At 39.8% G+C, this 11,878-nt stretch overlaps 1 protein-coding gene across 1 annotated transcript; it reads left to right on the top strand.

Annotated features, from left to right (window-relative positions):
* The first annotated feature begins 272 nt into the window (after positions 1-272).
* On the top strand, positions 273-9,407 carry LOC135475330 (GPI mannosyltransferase 1-like). The gene is made up of 6 exons (XM_064755182.1): positions 273-383; positions 1,649-1,844; positions 2,436-2,989; positions 3,459-3,717; positions 5,087-5,188; positions 6,952-9,407. The coding sequence occupies exons 2-6, from the start codon at positions 1,686-1,688 to the stop codon at positions 7,150-7,152; spliced, it is 1,275 nt and encodes a 424-aa protein (XP_064611252.1). The 5' UTR covers positions 273-383; positions 1,649-1,685; the 3' UTR covers positions 7,153-9,407.
* Positions 9,408-11,878: the final 2,471 nt, after the last annotated feature.

The raw sequence follows: 11,878 nt of genomic DNA, 5'->3' as shown, positions 1-11,878 counted from the left end.
AATTGTGACATACTGGCTCCCTGATTATCTCCCTTTGACCAGGACGTTCGAAGTCAGTTAACGCTTTCTAGGTTTTTTTTATCCTAGTGGTTTATGACACGCGCCTTGACCTTATGTGTAGCTTTTAACTACATTTAAAACATCTGCCAATGAGAGCTGAAGACACTGCTTTGACAGGCCCCAGAATAATATTTCCACTGTCCTTTGTTTCGGACTGTTCATTAGAGTTGTCCGCCCATGTTGGTAAATCTTCAGTTGGTAGAGGTAGAAATGAAACCCTGGCGGAAAATAGGAATGGCTTAAAAGGAGTTTGATAGTTCTATATATTTCTCCAAAAGTTCACCCAGCTCTTAATTGTACAATGTTGGAGAAGGCATCCTGAGGTCGTGTTAACTAGTCAAATCAGTCTGCTTTGTTGAGAATGACAGCTGAATACACGGCACTGGCTTTCCATCCTCTAGCTCTATGAGGCTATGTCGCTGTGAGTTCAAATCCAGCTTATGCTGGCTTCCTCTCCGGCCGTACGGGGGAAGGTCTGACAGCAACCTGTGTATGATCGTGGGTTTCCGCCGGGCTCTACCCGGTTTCCTCCCACCATAAGGCTGGCCACCGTCGTATAAGTGAAATATTCTTGAGTATGGCGTAAAACACCAATCAAATAAACAAATAAGGCTATATGGGGCTATGTGAATGCTGTTTCCAGGTGGGTTCTTTAAGTATCTCTTTATACTGGACTGGCGGAGCCACATGGGGGAACCAGTGGTAAACCATACACCGATTCAAGAATTTAATCCATTTATTCCAAAATATTTTTTTAGATATCATTTTTTGACCAAATTACATGGGCACTTGAAATTTGCTGGTCACTAAGATCATTATATGGGGGGAACTTTGAGTGCAAAGATAGCTTGCTGGCTGGTTGAACTAAAGCGCCCTGTCTTGCCTTGGGTGGTTAGCGTGCTAGTGCAGCACAATCACCCAGAAGCCTCTCAACAGTCGGAATGCTGGACCTACCTATGCTGGTTTCCTGTGCTGTCCTACGAATAAAGACCTGCCAGCAACATGGGGTTAAGTGTCGGTTTCCCTGGGCTCTGCCCGGTTTCCTCCCACCGTAATTCTGTTTGCTGTTGTAGAAATGAAATGTTCTTGAGTACAGCTTAAAACTCCATTCAAATAAATAAATCTGTCTTATTGCAGAGGGTGAGCAAATGAGGTTAACAATATGTTTTCGAATTCAGCTACCTCTAGTTCTTCTGTAGTGTTATCAGGAGGTTTATCAAATGCCTGATGAAAGCCTGTGGCTTCCTCTCTTCTGCCTGATGAAAGACTGGTTTTGTGTAAACTTTGCCTAATGAATGACTACAGTTTCTTCTCTTTTGAATGATGAAAGGCTGTTGTTTCCTCAGAATGTTGCCTAATAAAGGTTTGTGGTTTCCTCTGTTGCATGATTAATGGCTGTGGTTTCCTCTCAACTACACATGAAGGAAGGCTGTTGTTTTCTTCGAAACTGCATGTTGAAGGGCTTTGGTTTCTTCTGCTCTGCTTCCTTGTACAATGGCCACGTTCATGTTAGTTAAATATTAACGAATATGGAATAAAACCCTTGTCACATGAATTTATAAACATTAACAAATATGTGTATTTTCAGGTAAATAACCAAGGAATACAATTGTCATAAAGCCACAATGATCATCCAGATGCCAATTTGGGTATACATGGGGCTGGCCTTAGCTTGGAGACTGGCATTGCTTCTCTACGGAGAGTGGCAGGATAGGACATTTGCAGTGAAATATACAGATGTGGACTATTTTGTTTTCAGTGATGCAGCAAGTTTTGTGCATCAGGTAAGTGAATGTTTGATTCCTTGATGTTTTAGAATAAAAAAAATCTTCCATTCCGTTGAGGGAATATCTAGAAGAAAAATATTAACAGAATCCTGAATAGTAACCCTAAATCAGGATTATGGCTATGTGAAAATATAAAGAACCTTATTGCAAGAAAAATGAACATGAAAAAAATTATTTTTTTTTTTTTGTGAAGACATATTTTATATCTAATAATTACGTATCCATTTCATGCATATTTTGCATCAGTTATGTTGGAATTTTTGGAAATGAAGGAAATGAATTCTTTGCGAAACTGCTTGTTTAGACGGATGTTACCATTGACGTCACAACATTGATTGGCTGCAGGCTACTTAAGTTCAAGACTGGCTGCTGAAGCCCTAGAAATAGAAAGCATATGTTACTCAAGTCCTTAGAGGCGCAAACTATCCAGACATCATATTGCCTTGAAAGTGTTACATTTACAACTTCTGGCCTGTTGACTTATTGTTATAATTATAGAATAGAACTTAGTTTTAGACTTGTTATGTAATTGTCTGTTACAGCATTAAAGGTGTGTTGAGTTTTAATCCATGATTATATGTTCTTCAGGGTAAACCACCATATGAGAGATCAACCTTTAGGTACACTCCATTACTAGCCTGGATGCTGCTCCCTAACCTCTATGTAGGACCTGTCTTTGGGAAGTTGCTGTTCATCGTGTTTGATTTGGGGACTGGCTTTCTTATTTACAAGCTTGCTTTAGCAAGGGGACATACACTAAGAATGTCAAAATGCTGCGCGTGTCTCTGGCTGTTAAATCCACTCCCAGCAGCTGTATCAAGCAGGGGAAATGCTGAATCAATCATGACATTTCTGGTTCTATGGACACTGAAATGTCTCACCTCGAAAAACACCATTGCAATGTCGGTACTGTATGCAGTGTCTGTACACTTCAAGATTTACCCTGTGACCTACAGCATCCCTTTCTACTTTCTGTTGGATGAGACATCCTCTGACACATATGGACATGCAGCAGGATGTTGTGATTCATGGAAATGGTACAGGACAGCCCAAAAACTCATTCTGCCAAATTGGCCGAGATTAATATTTGTTGGCATTACGGGAATTGTGCTGGCCATGCTTACAGCTGGATGCTATGACATGTAAGTTTAGCGCAAAAAGGGTTTAATAAAGTTGCTACTAGTCTTCTATGATTTATGACTACATTTGTGTAATTTTCAGTTATTATTAGTTTCTTAGCACTGGTAATTAAGTCTTAACTTTCATTACTTGGCCAGTTTGCTAACATTAAATACAAACTCAGTTTCGCTTATAGATAATGGTATATATACTGATATGACCAAAAACTTGATCATGCAAGGTTTTACTTTCCACAGTTCTTTGTCTTAATGCTGGCCTAAGTAATGTGAAGGGTTAACATGTGAATGCCATTCTAAAACAAACATGGTAAATGTGAGAAAATCACAAATTTAGATGTGCATAAACATTTGATTTACCATGGTGAGGTATAAATATGTTTGTAGCTAATTGTGGCTCATTTAAAAGTATAAAAAAATGTTTTACTTTATTAGTGTATGTCATATTCTGAATTTTTGTTTTCTACTGTTACAGGTATGGGTGGGATTTTCTTGAGCATGCTTACCTGTATCATGTGACAAGGAAGGACATTCGCCATAACTTCTCTGTGTATTTTTACATGCTATACCTAGGGGCTGAAGAGCTAAGGCTGCCTTGTCTGGGCGTGGCTGTCTTCCTCCCACAAGCTCTGCTTCTCCTTGCCGTCTCACTCAAGTTTTACCATGACCCACCCCTCTGCTGCTTCCTACATACCTTCATCTTTGTGACATTCAATAAAGTGTGCACCTCACAGGTAGATGACAAGACTATTACATTCTGTCTCTAACACTTAAATTACTATATTTAACCTTTGTGATCTCTGTGATTAGTTGGTCAGAGTGATCAGTTATTCTTTGTGATCAGTTGGAGGATATTTTAGGTCACTCTGTGTGATTTATACATGTGATCAGTTGGTCTTTGTGATCATGTGGTCAGTGTGATCAGGTACTGTGTGCGATCAGTTGGATGGTATGGTAAGTCACTCTGTGTGATTTACTCATGTGATCAGTTGGATGGTATGTTAAGTCACTCTGTGTCACTCAGTTAGTCTTTGCGTTTAGGTGGCATCGTTTTAATGTTGTTAATTCATAGAAATGGTGAATCGTCTGACCAATGGCCTCTGTGGCCAGGCATACCAAAGACTATACATGGTAGTTCTTGCTGTTTAGGTTGGCGCTCAGCATTTAGAGGTTAGAACACGGAAACAAGACATCTTCAGACAGTTGTGTACCACTTCGGTGGCCTAAAGGTTAAGAAGTCAGGGGACCTGGGATCAAACCCGGGTCGGGTCATACCAAAGACTTCAAAAATGTACTTGTTGTTGCCTGGCTTGGCGCTCAGCATTGAGAGGTTAGACCGAGGAAACATGACTGGTCAGCCCGGTGTCAGTATAATGTGACCGTGTGGGTTGTCATGTCTGGTGTCTTCAGCATGATACTTCAATGGCGACAGCAATTTGGCGACATGGACTCGCCCTGCCACAAGAAGATACAATATATGTACACACACATCTAATGACTCCTTGTCATCATATGACAGAAATATTGTTAAGTATGACGCTAGGCCCCAAGCATTAATTCATTCGTTCATTCACTCAGACAGTTGTATGTGCATAGGATTGGGTTTTATTCATGTATGAAAGATTATTTCATGATTGCAGTGAAAACATGTTGTAAAATGCTTATGTGTAGATGATGATCTTTCATTAATAATCTTAGCCAAAATGAATGGGCCTTAGCCCATTGCCAGTGAAATAGTGTAGATCCTAGATTTTGACATGTTAGTCTAGGTTATCAGTATCTCAGATATCTCTCTGTAACCAGCAGGACATGGACAATGTTCTGCATCAAACAGTATTTTGACAGTGGCCAGTTAATAGCATTGTCACTTTTTTTTAATAATCGGAATGCTTGTAGCTGGAGGATTTGTCATTCTGTCCTGTGCTGGCTTAAAATGTATTTCCAGGCTTGATCTCTGAGTGTCTAAATTGACGTAGCTTGAGGTATTACTCTTGGGCCATAGTAGATGCATAATCCCATTTATGTTGTGTTTAAATGCTTTACACTTCACGTTCTGTGGTATGCTCTCAAATCTCTAATAACTGACACTGTTTTCTGTTTCAGTACTTCCTCTGGTATTTGTGTCTCGTACCGCTAGTGATACCACGGTTACGAATGAAAGTCGGCAAAGGGATCTTACTAACTGTCTCCTGGTTTATAGCACAGGTAAAAGTATGTTGTAGATACTAGCCTGTATCTTGTTAGCATAGTGCATTTGCTTAGATACTCCACCAAAAAAAAATGAGAAGTTTCATATTTTATGTTTCAGTATTTCAAAAAAAATTTTATTTGTCATGTGTGCAGTTTTTATACTAGTATCTATACTTTGCACTATGCAGAGCTTATTGGTGGATCAACAAGTTTTCTGTCAAACCTCCAGGGATTCATACACATTGATTTTAGACCCTTGTATTCGGTGGTAAAATTCAGTTATAAAACCAAAAATTGGGGTAAAAAAACTTCTGTGTTTTTCTGGTACAGATACTCAAATTTTTGGATAAAAATTGAATTGCATTCGAAACTATACAGATATGTGACAAGCCAAAGTGGCCTAGTGTGTATTGGCTGTAATTAAATTAAAATTAATTTAGGCTTTAACCATATTCAAACTATGGCTTATATGGCTTTGTGGGTATAAAACAAAGTGGGAATCCATTCATATTTAGTTTGATCAATCTTCGGCATGCCAGGAAAGTAAAAGTACAGTAGATACAATACCTGCTGGCTTCCAGTGAATGTCTCTTTGATACACACTGTTCCATTGGCTGTTTGTCTCCAGTGGACCAATGAGTGAGCTTCTAACAATTTATGTATACTGTATAGAAGAATGCAATGGCTGTTTGACAACTACGCAACTTTAGCTGTTTCAGACTGATTACATAGAACGATTAAAACCGAAAACAATTCACAACTAATCGTGCTCCTTGACTGCATGAATGACTGGCTATGATAATGGTGAACTTATATGTTTTACTGCTGAACTGTGCTGCACAGAAGGTGACAGGTCACTTTACCAGTTGACACCTCTTAGACTCCTTGAATAATGTTCACAGTAGGTGCAGATGTCATCGTCTTACATTTCATGATAATTCATTCCCCGATTGTTTTAATGTCTGATCAAGAATACAAGGATTGGCGGCATTGCAAGAAAGAAAAAGAGGACTCTAGTCACTCTTGATAATAGCTGTTTGACGTGGTTGAGAAATTTCAGCCATATTATAACTTAGAAAATTAAACAGTTTTAAGATTTTTTCAGTATTTCCTTGATTAATTATGCAAAAATTAATTCCCATCTTTTGAAGTAAATCCGCGAAAATAAATTCCAGGGAATAATAAATACTCTACAGTGTATACCTCTGAACAGAATAAACCCTGTCTTTGGTGTTTGTAGGCCTATATACGTCTATTTTATGTGTAATATTTGTATGTATATTCCTTTCTTTCTTTTAATATTTTTAACAACCAACAACTGAACATGCATGGTTTATAACCATTTCATTAACTACCCCTTATCTGTATTTTGCACGTTTACTTTTGATATAATGTTTGTTAGTTCCTTTCTTCCTTTAATATAACAGCCAACAACTGAAGTGGGAAGGTCTGGCAGCAACCTGCAGATGGTCATGGGTTCCCCAGCGCTCTGCCCAGTTTCTTCCCACCATAATGCTGGCTGCAGTCCTATAAGTGAAATATTCTTGAATACGGCGTAAAACACCAATCAAATAAATAAATTAATAAATGAATCCCTCACCTCCGAGCCACCGACCCAATACGTATCCTGAATATGACAAATAAAATTTTCTCAAAACACTGAAACGTCAAATATGCGACTTATATGACAACAGTCAGATGTTGTGTTGCAACTGAAAGTGCCATTTATCCTGTGGTTTATATGAATCTTTTAATACATGTACATTTGCTTCTTGCAGGGATTGTGGTTGTTGCCAGCCTACTACCTGGAGTTTGAAGGCCAGAATACCTTTCTCTACATTTGGATGGCTGGAATTCTTTTCTTTCTCGTCAATATTTATATCGCAAAGTCGGTGATAGAAGCTTACACGTTTGATAGTTGGAACCATCCAGTTACACCAACTGCTGAAGTCTCATGGTCAAAAGCAAAGGCAAAGTAACAGTACTGGAACTTCTTACAGTGCTGTTTTTTTTTTTTTATCAGACATGATCAGAAATACAGCACTGTTTTACTAGGAATGTGTGGTGGGAAAAAAATAAGTCTGGTCTCTGTTTCATTGGCACCTGTAGAAAAGGATCCGTGACGAGGGAAGTAAAGGTATGTGGGAAGGTCTGCAGCAACTTGCGGATGGTCGTGATATTCCCACCGGCTCAACCAGTTTTCTCTCACCATTATGCTGGTCACCGTTGCATAAGCGAAATATTCTTATGTGTGGCATAAACACCAATCAAATAAATGAATAAACAAGGAGGCAAAAGCTTATAATCACGCTCCACTGGGCTCAGCTGTGGCTTCGCATCACAGGCCTTGCTGGGAATCAGACGCCATAATAGAAGTCGCTATAACGTGACTATAACGTGATCACTGCGTAAATGAAATGGATTTCAAAGGTGCATGGTGTTAGTTTATCTCAGCGTGGATACAGACATTCGTATGGCAATCGTCAACAATTTGGCCACCACACGGCTGAAATATTGGAACTGGGATTAAGAGTCACTTAATCCCAGATTGAAGTTAAGACATAGTCATTCAATGATTCAATAATAGAAAGAAAATTTCCAAACTTACAACGTTCAACACAATCCACCATTCATACAAAGAGATAGACACTTTTCAGTGACGTTGGAAAGGCGTAAAGATGTAAAATGTAACCAGTATAAGTCGTGTCAAATACTGATACATGTATGTAAGTCGTTGGTAATGAAAATGGGTAACACAGTTGATCTCTGATTTTAATTCGTCATGTATACAAGTTAGAACGTGGCAATGTTAAAGACAGGATGTATATCCGGTCTCTAGCCCCAGGTTAATTAAGCGGGATTAGACCAGTTTAATATGGAGCAGAGCGCTAGATACTTCAATCCCTCCTCCCTATGCCCCAAGGCAACACTTTCACGCAAATTCATGAACATATGTTACGTGGATATGGCTTGATCAGATGGTTTGGGTTATAGTTTGATTGTTTCCGTTATGCTACTCCATGTCGATTTCAGTCTCCGTGTCGCCAGTACACCTGTTGTCATACTTTTGTGCATGTAGTTCTCCCATTCTGATGTTACACTTGACATTCCTCCATACTATGTGCCTTGGGGCATTTCTGCATTGATTGACCGTCATATCGGGGCTGCTAATTAAAACACTATTGAACAAGGGGACTGATGGTAACTGGCATACTGACCAAGCCCATGAAACGTGTCGGTGCCAAATACAACTTCATATGTCTGTTGAATCATTCCACACAAATACAAACACAAATATGTGTATTTAGACGAGGTGTTTGTTACACACAGTCTTGAAAAGAGGATCCGATTTGCTGAAAACTGACAGGAGCTGTTTAGCACGTGTTAAATTTTGTGTAAAGCCAGTGGCCTCTTAAAAAATTTCTTCCTGGTTTTGAGGTTAATGAGTTTATTTCTCGACGTTAATACCGGCCAGAACCTGAACCATCCAGAATTTATATAGTTTAATGTCCAAACCCTCAGTCAACACGGCTGACATATGTCACTTCGGAAATAGCGATTTAGCCAATGTTGTTCGTTTCCTTTTTTGCGCCTTTTTGTCATGTTCATGGTTTGTGAATCGGGAGGTTATTTGTTCAATGGTTCCCATTGGCTCAAGGCTTGTACAAATGAGATGAAAGTAGGCCAGATTGTTTTCCGTGCGTGACTGTCACAGCTGTGTCACGGCTAGCTGGTCTTGCATCCACCTCCCTGTCTCGTACAACAATAACTGGCCTACATACGACACTCATCTTACACTGGCTGACTTATCCTTATTTCACCCAGCGGAAAATTACCGTTATGTACATACATGCATGCTATACTTCTCTCATTTACTCGAATGTGAACCGGTTAAGTGACTGCTGGCACCTTACAGCTTATCAGTGCTTCTTTATGGTATGGGAAAAATCAAATAATGTATGAACTCATGCTCATGCACCAGTACGGCAAATTAAAGCGGGATTGTTCGAATCTTCACACGTTTTAAAATAATAGGCTACAAATAGTTTGGTTGTGTTATATTCAGCAATATTAACTAGGTAAAGACTACATTTAGATTATATGTACATACGTATTTAGTCATGCTGATTGTATTGCATGCTTACGTCATCTTGTTACAGAATATTCAGCTCATTTTCAAAAGCTTGAATGAATATTGCATTATTGGCTATATGAGAAATGTGGTACTTATATATGTGTCATATGTCAATAAACAAATTAAAAAGCGTTTTGTTTTTGTAAATCGTAGGCCTATGACCTAGGAACTATCCACAGTTCTTCACGTCATAAAGACACAACTACGGTGCCTTTGGCATGGCGTTTCAGTGAGGCAGCACTTAAAATATCTATATTGGCAATGGGTCCGGTCTGCTACAAGGGAACACCATCGTGATATGACCAAAATATAAATATTATGTGTTGGATTTACCTACTACATGCAACGTTGAACGTCAACGAGTCTAAAATCAGAGACGCACGCTTCGGAACATACCCGCGTCACGACTCTCATCAAAAAACTCCACATTGGAGGACAAGTAGTGGGCTATCATAGGTATTCAGGCCACAAATTCATTTAGTCCAGTACTTAGACCCTAATTACTTCCCCTGATCTCACAACTTGGGGTCCAGTGCTGACTGCCTCCATTGCTCAACTTGCCGCTGTTTTATTGGCTGAGATATTCGCCTTTCAGTGGCGCCAAATTCCAAATTTAAGACTACCAGGGAGAGAACAATCGTCTGAGAATTCTCCTGACAGAGAAGCATTGTTGCACTATAATACCTACTCTGCTCTAGAGTGCGTCTCGTTTTCACAGTGAGAAAGCCCCATCTTGGTTGAACATATGTGACGGATATTTAGGACTACGTGAACATGACGGGCATCACAACCATGGTAACCCCACGAAATAAAACTTAGTCAGTTCTTCCTTCTTCAGATAGGAAATAAATTCGAAGATGAGAGATTTTCCGTGTCTCGGCCGTTGGGCAGTAGGCCCCTATGTGCAGCGCAATGTTATCCAGACGCACCTTCAAACAATCCGTCCCTGTGGGTTGAAGTAAATTAAATTCTATGTTTCTTGAACCCTACATGTCAGTTGGATCAAGCGTCTGGACTACCAATTCATTAACGTGGATACTTCCACGAGCAGGTGTTGACAGCCCGACGGGAGACTGCAATAAACTGGGGGAGAAAGGGTTTGCAGTTTTCCCTGTTTTAGCCAGGAAAGACGGTATACGCTCTTCGGCGAATGCCGTCATCTTCCCACTAGGAGCGTATACTGGGGAAGCCTTCATGGCTATAATAAATTTATTCTAAATCGAATAGGGACGTATTGGGGCGGTGCAGTGGGTGCGGAAAGCAGCTCTTTAGGTTTGTGTCCTTCGTTTGCGCGAGACTTGTTCGATAACAAAGACAATCGGCCTGGACCTTGGTTGAAAACGAAATTAACACTGTAAGCGTCGAGACTCTTACGAAAAGGAGTTGGGAGTCTTTTGGGACCAGCCCTGCGTTTGCGTCATTTTGTGTCAAATGCAATGACACAATTCTCAAGTGTCCAAAATGTCCAACTAGATTATACGTGATAGCCAAGCTCCGGAAAACACAGAATAGCATTCCCAATGGCTACCGTAATTCTTCAACCTTTTAACCGCCTCGGCCATCAATCTTTTGAAACATCCCGAGAGAACTATGGGTTGTAGAGAAACAATTTGCAGTTATATGAAGCTTGCGTCTTTAATGGCACAAACAAATCATTTTTAGCCTCATTTTCATAATAATTGTATGTTAAATTCCACTGAAAAAGTGCTTCAGTGGTTGAAAAGGAAATGATATGTACAATTTTTAAATTAAGTGAGGTGGAGCTACAGCGTATTGTTCATTGAATTCAATTTCAGTGGCAAGTAGGCCTACTACAGACAAATTGTCGCAGCCGCGCAGTGAGCTGTGCCAAGTTCAGAACTTTGTGACTTTGTCGCCATATCAATGGAATGGCCGAGGCCTTTCCACACAGCGTTCACTCCCACGGACAATTTCGTGACGATGGCTTTATCTTATCATCGGCCTGGAGAACTTAACCAAATAATCGACATTTTCGAGATTTCTCCAGAAAATCAGTTTTCCTGAAAACTGTGTCTACATAAGATGTGGACCTGATCATCTGTCAGATCTTGGAACTCAAATGGCACACCGTTTGATTAGGCCTAATACATATGAGGGCCCAGTTTCACACAGATGTCGTACGTGTACAATAAACGCACTTATGGAACAATGGTACGGTAATAGTGACTTACAGTATATCGTACGACAAATGTTCGATAAAAAAATGTCTTACGCCGCTTTGTGAAAGTGTCTCCACAGAAAATCATGTCGTCTATCCAGCTGTTTCAGTTGATGTACTATAAGGGTGAAAGATACGTACGTCACTGTAGCATCGAAAAGACTTCTTCATACGGCTAACTGTCTTCTTCAGAAGAAGTTATTAATTAGAGGTTACTTAAAGCGTGACATTGTCACGCACACCTCTTCAAATAACTTCGGAAATCTGAGCTGTACCCCCCTGTTAGCCAGTGTCGTCATAAAAACCGGACGACTATATATATATATATATATATATATATATGTTGAAATCCCCTGCTTAATAGAACTCCTAGCTGCACGTAGACCTCCAT

The sequence above is a fragment of the Liolophura sinensis genome, chromosome 9 (assembly GCF_032854445.1).
Source record: "Liolophura sinensis isolate JHLJ2023 chromosome 9, CUHK_Ljap_v2, whole genome shotgun sequence".
NCBI lineage: Eukaryota > Metazoa > Mollusca > Polyplacophora > Chitonida > Chitonidae > Liolophura > Liolophura sinensis.
This window is presented reverse-complemented; position numbering and strand designations above follow the sequence as displayed.